Source organism: Lygodium microphyllum, chromosome 27 (assembly GCF_053477565.2).
Source record: "Lygodium microphyllum isolate KBCC chromosome 27, Lygodium_microphyllum_v1.1.10, whole genome shotgun sequence".
Taxonomy (NCBI): Eukaryota; Viridiplantae; Streptophyta; class Polypodiopsida; order Schizaeales; family Lygodiaceae; genus Lygodium; species Lygodium microphyllum.
The window spans coordinates 15,020,645-15,038,888 of NC_141161.1; the positions used below are offsets into that span (position 1 = coordinate 15,020,645).

An 18,244-nucleotide genomic window follows, 5' to 3' on the forward strand; every position below is an offset into this window, starting at 1 on the left:
TAGCTTGCTGAAGTTGCATTTTGCTCTGACTAGACACGGTCTGAACACAATGTCTTTGTGTTCTCATGGCGTGGCCTCTTTGCCCTTGATGGCTAGTTTGGCCCATTGATGTTCTAGGGTCTCTGTTTCTCTCTGTTCGGGTATGGGCTTTTGGTTGCTCTTTTGCAAGTAAGAATACATGCTCGTGTAGAGCCATTACTACACTAAGGTTCAATTTGGAGGACCTGTCACGGCGCGCGTTTTCTCTCCAACCTACTTGGGGGAGGTACGAAGGGGAGCAGAGCCCCCTCTGCGGGGGTCTAGGGGGGGCAGTACCCCCCGGCCCGTAGGGCCGTTACGGTAGACGCCATATGCAATTTGGAGGACCGTTTATAGCCAAATTTTGAACTACGTGCTCTAAGTTTCAGCCCAGTGATGGATCTGTGATGTGCCTTTAGCTCTACGTGGTCTTTGGGGTCAATTTCGGGGTTTAGATGCATCAGAATTTGTGTTCTGGATACCTGTCCGATTTTGACAGTTTTTTGGCCCGATTCTAAGATGTCTGATTTTCAGGAGTCCGATTATCAGAATCGGACGCCCGATCGGATCAATGGTCCGATTTTGGTCACGTCCGATTCTAGGAGTCGGATCAAGAAGTGGTCCGATTTTCAAAGTGGTCCGATTCTGGGAATCGGATCGGACAGGGTGGTCCGATTTTAGTAGTCGGACGGTCCGATTCTGGACTGGTCCAATTCTGGCTGGTCCGAGTGGTCTGATCGGACAGGATGGTCCGATCGCACGGTGGTCCGAGCGTCCGATTTCCAAGATCGGACAGGCTGGTCCGAGTGGTCCGATCGGACAAGATGGTCCAAGCGTCCGATTATGGACTAGTCCGAGTGGTCGAAGTCCAAGTGTCCGAGTATGGACTGGTCCGATTCTGAGACTCGGACGACCTGGTCCGACTACACGGCCGAAGGCCCGCGAGTTGCACGCGATGCCTCTAGACTGACGTCTACTACACCGAATCGTCTAGCGCCTTCTAGATAGGTGCAAGACACTACAAGGGAATGCCAGACATGCTTGGAACCACTGTGGTGCTCGAATCGAATGGCACTCCAAGGATCTTTGCCCCTATTTCCCTGTTTTAGCCTGTTATACAGCAACAAAGAACCCTACTATTTGTTTCTTTTTCTTTGTTTTTTCCTATCCTAAATGCATCCAAAACACAAAGTAAATACCTACACTACTCAATCTCATAACATAAATCTCAAAAAATCAAAAAACCTACTTGCCAAGAAGATCGAATACCATCTTCAACCCCCTCACTTCCTACCTATCTCAAGCACCGGTTCGGGGGAAACCCCTTACTTTGATGCTCGATTCGAAGCGCGCAAGCGCTCAAGGCTTGAATCCGTTAGTCCCGGCAACGGAACCAAAATGTGGGAGCTTTCGCTCAACCGCCAAGACCCACGAACCGCTTATTGTTTCAAGCGTTCCAAGCCGAGCACTAATGGCTACCTCTCACATAGCCGACGCGCCATCCATATCTACGGGTGTGGTGAACCTCCGTGCCGTTCGAGTTACCTCCTCTCCCGCGCACTCCGGTAGCTCCACGATCCAAGTGCAAGCTTCAAGCAAGCTCCACGCTCCAAGCTCCATTGCCACGAGCAAGACAAGAGAAGAGAAGATAAGAGAAGAAGAGAGGAGAAGATGGAGAGCTTCTCCTCCTCGGTCCCTCACCCTCACACACTCACTCCCTCACACTCCCTCCGTCAAGCACAAGCTCAAGCAAGCAAGAACAAGAAGAAGAAGAAGAAGAGGAGAGCTACTTTTGGCCACACACAAGAATGAGCTTCTCATTCACTTTTCAACTTTATATACAAAACCCTAAATCCCTTTTGGGCGGTCATCCCCTTTTCTCCTTTTTACATGGCCGGCCGTAGCCTAGGCCCTTTTTCCCATTGTCCTTCTATCTTCCTAGCTTCCTTTCCACCGCCCGTCTACATTTACAATTTGCACGGGTGAGAGCCCGGCACTCTTTTACAAGATTTTAGGGTGTGCCTTTTTATTTTAAAATACGTCTTTCCTCTTTTGCCTTTGCCTTGGACTTTTAAGGTTGCCCTTGCGCTTTTGGCATTTTCTCCTTTTCTTTCTTCAGTCGAGCTACCTTTTTTCCGCCTTTGCCCTGCGTTCTTTCCACTTCCTTTTGCTTTCTTCGTGCTGGGGTTAACAGTCCCTACTACATGATTGATGTTGTCAGCTCGGACCTCTATTCTGGTATGGTCAGTGACCACAGTCGTTCCTGGACTGTCGGGTTTCAACTCTCGAGTCAATCGGCCCTATTGCCCTATTCACTCATCTGGGGATCTACTGAGGTGTCCTACAACTAGGGCTTTTTGCCCCTACAGTGTCTAGAAAGGTCAAAAATCACCAAAAATTGATATTTGGCTTTCCTATCCAATTTGCAAATTTTTAATCCGATTCCCAAAATCGAACATGTGATTTTGGGCTGTCCAATTCTGGGTTGTCCAAGTTTGGATTGTCCGAGTCCAATTCATCCAAATCGGACGGTCAAGGCTGTCCGATTTTAGACTAGTCAAGGTTTATCCAATCGGACGATCCGATGCGTCTGATTATGAAAATTGGATGACTTTGGGGTAGTCAAACGATCTGATTTTGGGAATCGGACGGTCTGACTATGGTGGCAAAAACAGACGCCGACTTAGCAAAAATCCAGCGCAATGCTCACTATGCTCCGTCCCAGCCTCTGGCAAGCTCCAGGATCAAACAATAAGAAGTTAGAAATCAAACCAACTCACCTGTAGCCCGCCGCGGATGCGTCCGATTCCAAACTAACTCACCTATAGCCCGCGAATACATCTAGTTGCACGAATCAAAGCTCTCCTTGCCTCCCTACTGCCCTGCAACAACCTGTCTAGCTCTCGCTCTCTCGCTCTCTCTCAAACTCTAAATGTAGAAATGAGCTCCCCTTTACTCTCTCTGCCTCTTAAACCCCTTATTCTTCAATCTTCCACTCTCCTTCTCTCTTTCCTCTCTCAACGCATTGAGCCTCTTTTTCTCCTTGTTTTACCATGTTTACAGCACTAACCCTACTATTTGTTTCTCTGTTTTTTACTAAGTTTTCCCTACCTGCAAAAGAGATCAAATGCCATCCAACTCGCTTCCTACCTATCTCAAGCACTGGTTTGGGGCAAACCCTACTCAAATGCTCAATTTGGAGCATGCAAGCACTCAAAGCTTAAATATGTTGGTCCCGACAACGGAACCAAAATGTGGAAGCTCTTGCTCAATCACCAAGACCCACAGACCGCTTATTGTTTCAAGTACCGAGTTGCCTCCTCCCTCAAGCTCTCTAATAGCTCCACAATCCAAGGTGCAAGCTCAAGTAAGCTCAATCCTCAAGCTCCAAGCTCCATTGCCAAGCGTGAGACAAGAGAAGAGAAAATAATGGAAGAAGAAGAGAGGAGAAGATGGAGAGCTTCTCCACCACGATCCCTCACCCTCACACACTCACTCCCTCACACTCCCTCTCTCGAGCACAAGCACAAGAAAAAACAAGAAGAAGAAGAAAAAAAGAGCTAGTTTTGACCACACACAAGAATGAGCTTCTTCATTCACTTTTTACCTTTTTATACATGCTCTACTCCTCTTGGGCGTCCATCCCTTCTTTACATAACTGGCCATTTTAGCCTAGATCCCCTTTCCCTATTCCCTTCCTATTTACATTGTTCCTTCACCCATGCCTGTCTATATTTACAAATTGCATAAGAGGGAGACTAGCGCACATTTACAAGAATTTAGGGTGCGCTTTTATATTTAAATTTGTCTTTCCCCTTTTGCACTTGCCTTGGACTTTTGAGTTTGCTTCTTGCTCTCTTGACCCTTTACATCTTGCTTTTCCGTTAGGCCGCCTTTTCCCACTTTGTCTTGCATCTTTTTAATTTCCTTTGCTTTCTTTCCGCTTTATTTACACCACGGTTAACAACCGTACAAAAGAAAACTAATTGAGGCAAGATAGACGGGAAGTATCCAATGCCGAGGAGAATACGCAATGCCGGGTAGAAAAAGGGAGCACTAAATGTAGAGGAAAACAAGTCTTCAAAATGTAAAGACAGCCAATCCAAGGGCTGGTCAAGGGCCAAGAGTGCCCAAAAAGTAAGTCCCTATAGTAAATGCAAATCTGCCCTAATGTTGGCCTGCTATGGAGTCCGCTTGGCACCAAAAAGAAGTCACCCTAGTCGGCAAAAACCAGCCGATATGAAAATGCAGCAAAGAAAGAAATATGTCTCCCTATAAACAAGCCGCCCAACCTACAAATGTGCCGCCTAGGACGACCAAAGACCTGCTGCACAAAACGCAAAAATACAAGGGTTGCCTGCACAAAAACACAGATAGTGCAAGGCCTAGTTCTGCAGTACATGTGCCGACGGCTACTTGCAGAAAACAAAGGTTTGTTTTGGTGCTGCCCAGCTATTTGACGCCCCCTAGGTGCACTAACGGTGCCACCCAGCCTGGTAGAGACCGCCTAGGAGCAAAACGCAAATCTACCCTGGTAAACGCAACCTAAAAAACCTGCTAGAAACAAGACACCTTGCCCTATTTGACCCGAGTACAAGGTTTGCAGTACATGGGGATGACGCCTAGCAAGTTTTGTCATAAACAGCAGCTCCTCTTCAAGATCTCCAACTCCCATGCATGCCTTTGATATCATGTGAGAGTGTGCGACAGAAAGAGGAAAGTGAGCACGAAGGAAAGGAGGCAAAGAGAACGTAGGAGAGAGAAGGAACAATGTGACTGCAATGGCTAAAGGTACAAGGCTGCAACGGTCAACCCCAACATGTAGCTCTACACATCAATGTGGTTGCTAGATGGTAGCAAGGGGATGAGAGAATGAGGAGGGCTGACTGATCACAAAGGATAAATAATGGATCATGGATAATGAAAGTGGGAGGGCAAGCTGCCTATATATAGGAGAAAAAGCAGGAAAAAATGACAAACAAATACAATGTCAGAACTCCTAATGTCCTCATCTGACTTAGACTGAGGCTCATAGGTAAAAAAATGACCACATGAGACACGCATGACTACAATTTCAAGCTGCTCTAATTCATTTTCAGCATGTTGATTTTGGTGCTCAAGCTGATGTTCAGCATCCCCTTGCCGCCCATTTTCATTTGGCTCAATAATGATACGCTAATTATCATAATCAATATCAAAAGGAGCTGAATTTTCAGTGGCTGATGGCTGCTCAAGTAACTAATTATACTGAAATTTAACTTTCTTTTTGTATGAGTCATTAGATGTGACATTTTAGAGCAGCTTTAACTCATTAAATACCACATCCCAACTCCGTAGCATCTTTTTCATGCTTGGAACCTGAACTCTATAGCCCATTTCACATTCATCTCCATAACCCATGAAGATGCCTCTGAGATTTCATGTCAAGTTTGGTTCTGCTATCAACAGGTACATATACATAGCATTCACAGCCAAAAACCCTTAAGTAATCATATGAAGCAAGTTTGCCAAACCAAACCTCTTCAAGGATACCACTTTTATATGCACGATGTGGAGATTGGTTGCAAATATGCACCACGGTTTTAAGTGCCTCTCCCCAAAACGATTGCAAGAGATTAGTTGTGGACAGCATGCACCGAATCTTCTCACATAACGTGCGATTCATTTGCTCAACCACACCATTAGATGATGGATTGTAAGGAGCTATAAGCTCCCATTTAATGCCATTGACATCACCAAACTTATTGAATTCTTTAGATACATACTCTCCCCCACTATCTGTTCTGATGCATTTTAATTTTAAGCCCTTTTGAGTACTAACAAATGCATAAAACTTTTTTAAAGCATCCAATGCCTCACTTTTCTACTTAAGTAAGTAAACCCATAGCTTCTAGAATGGTCATCAATAAAAGACACAAAATAATAGAAACCACTATGAGTTTTCATTGACATGGTCCATATATCATCACAGTGGACTAAATCCAAGATACATGCCTTCCTAGAGGCTCCATGAGAATATGGACTCTTTACATGTTTACCAAGAACACAATCATCACAAAAGTTGAGCTTTGAGTTTTTCACATCAACTCTTCCAAGTGAAGAAAGTGCCTGCAAACCCTTTTGGCTCATGTATCCAAGACGCTTGTGCCATAACTCCATGTGTGACTGTACTTCAGCAACTACAACAAACTTTCCAACAAGTGCCTTGCAATAGAGACAATACAGAGTCCCCTTTTTACCACCTCTAGTGACTAGTATTGACCCTTTTTGTTTTTTTCACATTCCACCACCAAAAGTAGTGAAGTAACCTTTGTTGTCTAGTTGCCGAACAGAAAGCAAGCTCTTCTTGATGCCAGGTATATACCTGACATCATGAAGAATCAATTCCTAACCATTTTCTAGAGCCAGGTGTATGGTGTCCATTCCTTCAATATCACATACATGATTGTTGCCAAGGTAGACTTTTCTAAGATTACCTTCTGCATAAGAAGAAAAGCACTCCAAAGATGGAGTTACATGAAATAAAGCACCGCTATCAACAATCCACGATTGTGGCAAACCATCATGTGCTAACAACAAAGTATCTATCACATCCGTTTTAGTATACATGTCCTCCACTGTCATAGCAAGCGGATCTGAAAATGCAACCAACAAATCAGCATCTTTATCCTCTTCTATTTCCTCAATAACAACACTAGATACCATATTTGCTTTTTCTGTCTCTTTAGGGGTAGAGCTGTCATCCTTCTCATTCTTTTTGCCTTTTGCATTAGCTTGCTTCTTATGTTCTTGTTTTGTTTTAAAGTACCTGCAATCGGGCTTTTTATGCCCTTTGCGGCCACATTGATAACAAGTTATATCTTGCTGTTTTTCCTTGCTTTTGTTGTGATTTTTGTTTTTATTTGCAGCATTATATCTTTTTTTCAATTCTTACTCTTACATTGTAGGCTGGTCCATTGTTTTCCCTACTTGCCTTGCGTCTAATCTCTTCATTTAGAATAGAACCATGCACACCATAAAATGTCAAGTTGGGGTTATTGCTTAATGACACCACCAATGCTTCCCTTAAATCAGGTAAAATCATGAGCAAGAAGATAGCCCTCAATTTAGGATCAAAAGCTGGCAAACTTGCATCTTATAACCGACTCAAAATACCTGTGAAAGCATTCAAATGCTCTGAGGCAGGCTTGGACTCATCAAGCTTTAAGTTGACCAACTTCCGCATAAGATGTACCTGATTGACAGGAGTTGTATTCTCATAAGTACCCTTGATTTTCTCCCAAACTACATAGGTAGTATCAAGCCCCTTTATATCAACCAAGATATCATCTATGATGGCCATTTTAATGTAAGTAATGGCCTTTTTATTCATTTTAGCCCAATCCTCATCTGACAAAGCAACAGGTTTATGTTGTTCTAAAGCATCATAACAATCCTTCAGAAAGAGTATACCCTGCATACGATCTTTCCAAAGATCAAAACCATTGCCATCAAATTACGAATCTCAAAGAGATTCTTGTGTCAGACATAGATGCACTGCCAGCCATCTTCAGCCATAAACAACTGCAATAAAGGGCTAAATGCTTTCAGCCAATAGCAAGGTTGTTGAATGTAACAGCAAGTACACACTCTTGTACTGCCAAGGTGTCCAAGAAGCAAATGTTTAGCTACAAATTTCAGTCTCAAGTTCTGATTACAGCATATACACAAATCAAATCTGACACATTTGCATTAAGGACAGCTCCCGCTTCAGTAATACATCACCAAAATTCCCAAATGCTGTATTTACCACTGTTTCACTACATAGTGAGTATTCAGCAATACATGTATCAAGAAAAGCTACCCTTTTTCAACATTTGAACCATCCAAAACTCAAAAGACTCCCACTCAACAGTCAATCTACTGTAAATTTCACTGTCCATTCTCAAAATGACTCAAAATACATCACCAATGTGAAAAGCCCCAAAATTTCTGCAATGAATCTGCTCCAATTGCATCAATACATCTTCCCAAGCATCGAGTATGGGCTAATGTTGCAAAAATTTCATGATTTCTGCAAATGCCCCAAATTTCAGGGTCCAAAAGTGCACAATTTCCAAGAAATTGGATCAAACAAGCAAAAAAATCACTTGCATCTGAAAATCCCCAGAATTTCTGAGACGACCCGTCCACTCGATGTCTACAATTTATGGTTCAGAAGTCACTGAAATATGTGTCTAGGACGAAATCTGGGAAAAGCCCCAATTTTTATGGAGCAAATTGGCACAAATTCGTGCTCTATGCTTGCTCGCGTGAGCACCTGGATGAGGGGAAATAAATCAGATTGAAAATTTTTTATTTTAAGAAAAAAGAATATTAGGGCCGTTGACCTGCCCGTCGTACATGCAACCGCGTGACCTGGAGCTCACATAGCCTTGCCACGCGCAACCTTGGTCTGTTGCCCGCGCTGGTCATCAGCCTGTCACTGGTCGTCAGTCCATCACTGGTCAGTCTATCAACTGGTCATTTGTCCATCGACTGCCTACGTCTCTCATCTGACGCCCGTGCATTGTTGACTAGTCATCAGTCTGTCATTGGTCGTCAGTCTGTCAACTGCCTACGTCTCCTGTCTAACGCCTGTGCGTTGTTGACTGGTTGCCCGCTCTTCAACAGTCCCCAGACTGTTACGCCTGTCGCCTATAACACTCCTGCTTGTTGACTGCAAGAGTCACCTTAGTCTCCACTGTCTACATGTAACCTGAGTCTGACAACTATCGCTGCCCTGTCGAGCTTGCAACTGGTGAATATTGCCTGTGGCCTGTAAGAACCATTGTAGCTCTGATACCAATTTGTAGAGTTGAAGCGGAAGCAGATAGAGAAAGAGAGCTGAAAGCAAGCGCATTAATCGAGGAGCTCAATGAACCCAAAACTGAACAGTGTTGAACAATGAGATAGAGTGAGAGTGAGTTGAGAAATAGGTGTGTACCAATGTGGTACAGACAAAGAATGAAAGAATGTATTTATACTTAGGGTATGGTACACTTACACCCGCTAGGGTGAGTTCACATGTGTGAAGTAATATATACATGGGAGACCGCATAAAGGGCCTTTACACCCAACAAAGGGCAATCCACCCAAGACTCGACCCTCTTTCCCACCTAGGAACTTGAGCACAACAACTTTGCCAATGGAAGTTTCTACATCAATTCAACATTTTCAACCTTTATGTATGTTTATGCAAGTGCTTTTGTTTGCAAGATCTTATTTCTTTCGTCCATGCTTCAATGTTTCTATCACAAGATGAGATAACATAGTTCAACTTCAACATATTTCAAAAATAAGGAGATGAGATAGCATAATTCAACTTCAACATATTTCAAAAATGACAAATTATACAAATCAAACAAATTTATACTCAACATTCAAGATCATCAATGTGACTATCAAGGAATCTCGAGCCCGATGCAAAATGAAGAGTATCGACTACTAGGAGGCTTTCAATATTTACCATTTACCGATTAATCTTGGATAGATTTTGTAAAGTCATAGCTAAAACTATGAAGCTATCAAGTATATCTCTATACACACTTTAGAAATGCACATGTATCATCATCGAGTACCGTTATAAGACTACCATGCCTTCTCTCAACATTTAGCTAGAGGGGGTGTTGGTGTAAATCATCCTTATGTAGCGAGCAATGAACAATCGCATGCATCCCTTCATATCGTACAAAAGTAATTCTATTCGTAGAAATCTTGTATCAACCACAAGCCAATCAATTACACAACAATCTCTATCTCACGTCTATCTATGTCTATTTCTCCAATTCTCTGATTCCCTAAATGTTTGTGAATAATACTTTCACTTATTTGTGATCAAAGAAAATAAAATCAATGCTCCTTAAGCTACAAGAGTAGAATAGTCATATACAAGCTATGGATTACTCAATAACCCTTGACAATAGTCGAAGATATGTAGTATCTACTATTTGTAAAATTTATTACCCTACAGCAAGTGCACCATTGGCCAGAGATTGGTTGCCAACTTGCATTGAAGGTGACAAAAGATTAGACTTTCTTTTGTCAACCATTTCAACATCAGTGACTTCTATCATAATTTGGATGGGAATCGGAGGAAACACCTCCCCATACATACTTATAAGTTATCTAGTATCAAGACTACGTGTAATGAGAAAGGCATGGGTGACTACTATTTCTTCATCATCAGTCAGCGTAATAAGTGTGAGCTTGTGTCCTATTACATAGGTGTTATCTATTGGGGCTGCGGGAGTTTCCAAATCATCCGGAAACATCTCACACAATTGTTCTTCTTCTTCATATATTATACTCCCGTAGGCTCCATCACATATCCAAGAACTTCGGCATGAATTTTAAGCTTCCCTTTCTTCTTTGTCAAGAACAACGGCATGATGATAAGAACTCTCTTCTTCATCTTCGTGAGCATAATGAGTATGATAGCTAGGGAAGAAATGGTCCCATCTACCCAAAAAATTACCACAGCGTCTCCTGCATTTGATTTCCATTTATCAAGGCTTACAGGATTGGAGACATAGGCTCCATTAGATGTTCCCCCGTCACCCACTCAGTGTTGGGAGTTCTTCATCTTCCCCTCCTTTATCATCGGCCAATGGCTCATGGTCAGCTTCCACTTGCTATTGGTGGGAATCAAAGGAGATACATCAACTGTGTATAGTCCTTCGCCTTTGTCAACCGCCGTTTCCATCAATTCTTCAATGGGTATCAAAGGAGACAGACCTCTAAATTCTTCTGGAAGGGATCATGAAGTTGTATGCTAGTTGTCTGCTTCATTAATGGCTTTCAAAATCTCTATAACAATGGGATCATCAACAACAAGTTTGAGGGTACCAAAGAAGGTGGCAATAATCGTCACTTCTTCAGCTTCCTCACACAAGGTATGTACCATGGCTCTCATACCATCACAAACTCAAAACCTTACTTAGCTCTTTGAAACAGCCCAAAAACTCAAAATTAACAAACTTAATTTTAAATTACCAAAGTATCTATGTCCCATAAACCAACACCAAGACTTTGGGAGGCTCCACATCTATAGACTATAATTAGGAGGCTTCCCAGCCACGTCTTCAACATTTTTTTGCTAATTCTCCTACAGTCGGTGCCGTGTTCCACTGCTGTCTACACCCTTTCTTCGATAGACACCTCAGTTCATGTTGCTGTCCACCAGCCACGCAGCTTATTCAGCATCCATTTCCTGCTGTGTTTGTTGTTCACACCACCCTGATCCATCCTGACCAGAGCTGTTGTGCACTGACAACTGCTGGACAGCTTGCTTTTACTGCACAAGGTATCCATACAGCAGCTGATGTCATCAGCCAGCCTAACACTCGGTCACCAAGGCCTTGCATTTTTCAACCTACATGTGCTATCCTGTTCTTCCACTGCCTCAAAGAGCGGTTTCCTGCACCATGGCTCCTGCAACTTCACTAGATCAGTCTACAACAAATTCAGCCCTGCATTTCTGGGATAGTGCAGCATGCACTGTAGATTGCTGCCATTTACAGCAGCTGGTCATCGCACCAGGGCTGCCTTCTATGTTTTGGGATCCATTCAAAGTACGATACACTCTCAAGTTCATCTCTACCCCGGTCCTTTCTAAGACACATAGGTTCGAGCTTTTGTATTCATTCCAACATAGTGCGTTTACAACATTTAGCATCCATTCTTCTCTTATTTCTGAGTTACTCTCACCTTTGACTTCTATTGTTTGTCACTTTGTGTTTTGTCATACACTTGTGTTTATATTTCATGCTTGAGTATTTCTTTACACTTTCATGACTATTGTGCATCTTCTTTGGGATTGCCCAACATCTCTTCGACTTTTGAATAGACTATCTTGCTACCTATATACAATATTTCCATTGCAGTGATTTGGCAAATTTTTTTGTTATTCAGTTTTTTGATTCTCATATGGGTTGTCCCAATACTCTAAATTCTTTACTTGTGTTAGATTTTGGGCACTTTGAACAGTATAGACTCAACAAGATTAAGCATATATGGCCATCTACACGTTTCAGCCATACAGTTTCTTTCGTCACTCGTTGCAACAATCATCATATGTTAGTTGTCAATCAAGTGATGGTGCGGAGTCTATTCTAGTTGTGTCTCACCATTATTTCTATTATTTTGGAATGGACTCTACAATGAGGTAAATTCTCTATCATGCAAAATGATTAGTGTAATCTAGAAAAATAAATGACAAAAGCCACACAAAAATCTCTTGCAAACAAAAGATATTCATCTAAAGCTTTTTTAAACAATTTGCATGCTTCTAGCAAAAAGGAGAATAACAAAAAGAGTCCTTGCTAAGACTAGGCAATGGATAGTATAAGTTGTAGGAATGGATGAAGAGTGTCGACTAGTAGGAGGCTTTGACCATGGTAGTACCTATGGCAGCATATGGCACTTACCTTTCTATTTCCTCATCATCGATGCCCTAGAGAGGTTCTTGGAATAGCTTTTTGTTCTGTGATGCTGGATTTTCCTTATTTTTCCACATGGACACTGATAATCAAAAAAGAAAAGCGAAATAAACATGCACACCCTTTCTGTTTTCTAAAATGTTCAATTCGATTTCATCACCTCCCATAAAATAAGGCATAAGCTTGCACCCATTATGCCAATTGATGATGAAGAGAGAGTCATCATGCATGCCTTCTTCACTTCATATAGTCCCAAAACTAGATAAGCCCTGTATGAAGAGATTTTTCCTCCCATTCTCATCCAAACGATGATAGAAGGCATCAATCCTAAAATGCTTGATAAAGAAAAGTCCAATCCTTTGTCACCTTTGATGCAAGCTAGCAATCAATCCCTCGCCAATGATGCACTTGTTGTAGGGCAACAAATTCCTCAAAAAGTAGATACTACATATATCCAACTACTACAAAAATTATTGACTCATCCACGGCCTCCATGTGATTGCTCTACTCTTGCAGCTCAAGAAGCATCGATTCAAGTCACCAAAATAGTGAGCCGATATTTCACTTTAGCTATGACATCTCATGTTGCTATAGATGCCATACTAGTCCACCCTCTTGCTCCCAATCTAGATGTTGATGCTCCTTTCAATGTTGCTACAACTACTTCTGATGCTTCTTACAATAGAGTTGATCCTACTAACGAAATTGTTTTGCATACAATTGTTTATGTTAATTTAAGAGTGCCCAACTTTGATATTGCTTTTCTTGGGACTTAATCTAAGGGCAATGATATGCTTTTGCAACACAACTACTTTGCCAATGAAAGTTTTCACATCGATTCAACATTTTCAACCTTTATGCAAGTTTATGTAAGTGCTTTTGTTTGCGAGACTTTCTTTCGTTCATGCTTTAATGTTTCAATCAAAGGGTAGGAGATTACACAATTCAACCTCACCTTGTTTCAAAAAAGACAAAAGTATACAAACCAAGCAAATTTCTATTTGATTGCTCAGGATCAAGAGTGTGACTATCAAAGGACTCTCAAAAGAGGTGCAAGAGGAAGAGCATCAACTACTACGAAGCTTTTAATGTTCACCGTTTACTAATTGATCTTGGATAAATTTTGTAAGGTCATAGTTGAACTATAAAGCTATGCACTATATCTCTCCACACATTCTCAATTCACATAAATACTCTAAGAACACATACATATAATCATCAAGCAATGTAATAAGACCATCGAGTTGCTTTGCTAAAGATGTCACACTGGTCCATCCTCTCATTCTCAATTTAGGCATTGATGCTCTATTCAACATTACTATCTCTACTTATGATGCTTCTCTCAGTAGAGTACTCATTCTACTAACGAATTTGTCATGGCATACAATTGTTTATGCTGATTTAAGAGTCCCCAAGTTTAATGCCTCTTCTCAGGACTCAGTCTAAGAGCAATGATATATTTTTGCAGCAGCACAACTTTGCCCATAGAAATTTCTATACCAATCCAACATTTTCAGCCTTTATACAGGTTTATGCAAGCACTTTTGTTTATGAGATCTTGTTTCTTTCATTCATACTTCAATGTTTCAATTAAGCAAGGGAGATTACACAGTTTAACCTCAACCTCTTTCGAAAAATACGGAGTGTATAAATCATACAATTTTTTGTTCAATGTTTAAGATTGAGAGTATAACATCGAGGACTCTCAAGCATGGTGCAAGATAAAGAGTGTCAACTACTAGGAGGCTTTCAATGTTCACCATTCACTAATTGATCCTGCATAAATTTTGTAAGGTCATAGCTAAACTATGAAGCTGTGGACTATATCTCCCAATGTATTCTCAATTCATATACACACTCTAGGAATGCGCATATATTATCATCAAGCATTGTAATAAGACTACTATACCTTCTCTTTACTTTTGTCTTTTTTTTTCTTTTTTAGGAGGGGGGAAGGATGTATTGGTGTAAACCATTCTCATGCCACGAGCAATGAACAACACATGCATCTCTTCGTTGCTATCTCTTCATCATCAATCAGCGTAATGGTGCAAGCTTGTGTCTAGTTTCATGGGCATCATCTACTAGGGTTGTGGCAATTTCCAAAACATCTACAAAGATCACATGCAATTGTTCTTCTTCTCATGTACTTCCATGGGCTCCATAGCGTCTTCAAGAACATCAACACAAGTTCTTAGCTTCTCTTTTTTCTTCATCGAGAACAATGACATGATGATAAGAGCACTCTTTTTCATCTATATAAGACTTGAGTATCATGAGCATTGATAGCTAGGGCAAGAATGGTCCTGTCTGTGAAAAAATTTGCCATGGTATCTTCTTCTCCTCATGTTTTCAATTTCCCATTGTCAAGACTCATAAGGGTAGAGGCATGGGCTCTGTCAATTATTCCCCATCATCTACTAGGATCTTCTCCTTCATCATCAACCGACAGCTTGTGGTCGGCTTCCACCTTGCTGTGGGTGGGAATCGGAGGAGATACATCAACTATGTGCAGTCCTTCACATTTGCCAATGGTAGCTCTCATTGATTGTTCACGGGCATCAAAGAAGACAAATCTCCGGATTCTTCTAGAAGGGATTGTGAGGCAGCATACTGATTGTCTACTTCATCAATGGCTTTCAAAATCTCTATACCAAAGGGATCATCAACAACAATTTGATGGGGCCAAGGAAAGTAGCAATAATCATCACTTCTTCATCTTCGTCACGCAAGGTATGTACCATGGCTCTAATATCATTACAAACTCAAAACCTTAATTGGCTCTTTAAAACAGCCCCAAAACTCAAAATTACCAAACTTCATTGAAAGTTACCAAAGTATTTGTGTCTAAGAGCTTGTGTTTTCAGCGTGCAGCTGCTGCCTTATTCTTCCACTGCCTCTGAGAGCTGTTTCCTACACTATTGCTGCTGCATACTTCACCAGATCAGTCTACTTCAGATTCAAACCTGCATTTTTGGGACAGTGCAGCCTACACTGCTGACCATTGCCAATTATAGCAGCTGGTCACTACACTGAGGCTGCCAGCTGCATTTCAGGATCCATTTAGAGTACAACACACTCTCCAATTCATCTCTGCCCCAGTCCTTTGTGAGACATGGACGTTCAAGGTTTTGTATTTACTCCAGCGTAGTGTGTTTACAGCACTTAGCATTCATTCTTCTCTTATCTCCAAGTTACTTTGCACCTTTGATTGTACTGTTTATCACTTTGTGTTTTGTCATACACTTGTATTTATTAGAGCATTTCTTTAGACTTTGGAGACTATACCATGTCCCTTTGAGATTGCCCAACATATTGTGAGCTTTTGGATAGACTTTCTTGCTAGCTATATACAAAATTTCCATTGCAGCAATTTGACAAATTTGTTTGGTTATTCAGTTGATTCTCGCATGGGTTATCCCAATACTCTGAATTCTTTATTTTTGTTAGATTTTGGGCACTTTCGACAATATAGACTCAGCAAGATTATGCATATATGGCCATCTGCTCGTTTCAGCCATACAGTTTCTTTCAGTTGGGTGATAGTGAGGAGTCTATTATGGTTGTGTTTTACCATTGTTTTTATTATTTTGGAACGGACTCTCTGATGAGGTCTATTCTCTATCATGCAAAATGATTAGCATAATCTAAAACAATGAATGATAAAAGCCAAACAAAAAGTCTTTTGCAAACAGAGGATATTCATCTAGAGAATTTTTAAACAGCCCGCATGCTTCTAGTTAAAAGGAGCATAATAGAAGAGTCATAGCTAAGACTGGGCAATGGATACAAACCATGTTTGAGTTAGAACTATATTGTGAATGGAAGCCAAATGACTCTATCATAACATATTCAACCTATTATGTCTTAGCAAAATGCCTCATCATTGAGGAGGCTTGTCCTATGTTTGGATTGAATTGAGACCTTGCACTCCATGGGTTCTCATGCAAGCATTGGAGATTTTTTAGCTTAGCACAAGATTTAAAGTTAATGTTTGTAATCTTTGTGGCTTCTTCTGCTAGGTATGGTTTGGGCATGCATTATCAGCCAACGTGGTGCAAGATCAAAGAGATTTTGGCACTGTTATAACCAATTACTCCTTCAGATCATCAATACAGGTCGGCTGATTGAAGCTTGCAGTATGCTTGACCCACTACCAAAGCAATTGCCTCTCCCATTTATCGCCATATAATTTGTCCTGTGAGGATTGGGGGGCATGCCAATTCTTTTGGAGATGCCTGGCTAATACATTGCTTGTGTGTAGTTTTTTGGCTAAAAAAGGCATGGCAAGTTGGATTTGTGCATGTTGTCCAGCCCCTTGAAAATGGTTCCATGTGTTCTCTCGGGCTGCCTTATTGTTTTAGGTTTGGTAGTCTCAGCTTAATTGCAAGTTCAATTTCCCTCTCACACTTTTGGGAAGAACTTCTCAATATTTGGAAGTGTTCCCTCTGCCTTGAGATCCTACTTACATTTCTTCGATAGGTATGATTCTGGCCATTGTGGGCCAATATGCAAATATCACAATCATCTTGTCTTCAGATAACATACCATCAACACATATCTTTTTGCAGAAATCACTAAAGCAGTCCTTGTTTGACTATCTTTTACTCCATGAGATAACGAGCAATAGTATTCTCTCTATGTTTTTGACATGTGGGATGTTCATCTTGTAAATTATAACAATTCATTCTAATCATTTCACCAAGCACACGGGCATATTATGTGACTAGGTAGATAAGCAGGCAGGTATATGCAGATTATGCAATGCGAATAATGAACATACAGGCATAAGCAAACATGAAAGAACTTTCACAAAAAAGTTAGACAAACTCCCCTATGATTGCCACATTGTGAATTATGACAATATCATGAGCTTTTGCAAGGGAGGGACCCCACATGGGAAAATGGGTGCAACCCCCTGCCCCCCCACTGTACCTAGCTAGGTATGCGGTCCCTCCCTCGCAGAAGCTCATGCCCATGATGTTGAACATTAAAGGGAAAAACAAGGGAAATGAACCCCTTTTCCTTCCTAGGAAGATTTCAAGACCTTATTGTGTGTAGGTAAACATTACATCTTCATCTCTCATGCTAATTTTGCATTCAATCATATCTAACTAAGAGAAGCTAACTTTATCAAGAAAGAAAACAAGCTCCCAAACTTGGACCTTAGGCTCTGTGTCGATGAGGACAGCGCGAGCTGGTGCTGGATCAGAAGGTCGAAGGGGCTCCCTGAAGAAATCGGTCGGGGGTATGCTGGCGCTGGCGAGGCTGCAGAGAGCATCCAAGAAGGAGAAGCCAAACTGGTTGCCGCCTTGTCCCAGCTGCACGACTACCACGCCCATCTCCTTTGATCGATGTGCACAGAGAAAGAGAGAGAAGAGAAGAAGAAGAAGAAGAAATTGAAGATTCAGCTGGCATATTCAGTTGGCAACTTATTCTGGGTACATTCTTGGTTGTGTGCATGCAGTCAATTTGAGAGAGAGAGAGAGAGAGAGAGAGAAATTGATTTTGTGTACCTTCTTGCTCGTTCCAATCACATTAATGCATACTTTCAAGCATAGGCGGGGGATGGATGGTGGGGGTAGGGGTGGTGTGGGTGGTGGGGATGGGGTTGGGGGTGGTGGTGGTGGTGGTGTGTGTGTGTGTGTGTCTCTAAAAGGCCACTTGGCCATGAGATCACATTAATGCATACTCTCAAGCATATCTCTTATTTGAAAAGGTAAAAGATCGGCCTTTGAAATTAGATGTTCAGCAATATCATATTGCAA

At 41.5% G+C, this 18,244-nt stretch overlaps 1 protein-coding gene across 3 annotated transcripts in view; it reads right to left on the bottom strand.

The window, feature by feature from the left end:
- Positions 1 to 17,982, bottom strand: part of LOC148012083 (uncharacterized) — a 45,547-nt gene extending 27,565 nt beyond the window's left edge. Inside the window, exon 1 of one of the 3 annotated variants that reach the window (XM_087669057.1) lies at positions 17,642 to 17,982. In XM_087669057.1, coding sequence (XP_087525183.1) covers positions 17,642 to 17,818 — 177 coding nt within the window. In that variant the 5' untranslated portion in view covers positions 17,819 to 17,982. The remainder of the gene's footprint in view (positions 1 to 17,641) is intronic. The other 2 variants (XM_087669056.1, XM_087669055.1) reach the window with 2 other exon arrangements.
- Between the last annotated feature and the right edge of the window lie 262 nt (positions 17,983 to 18,244).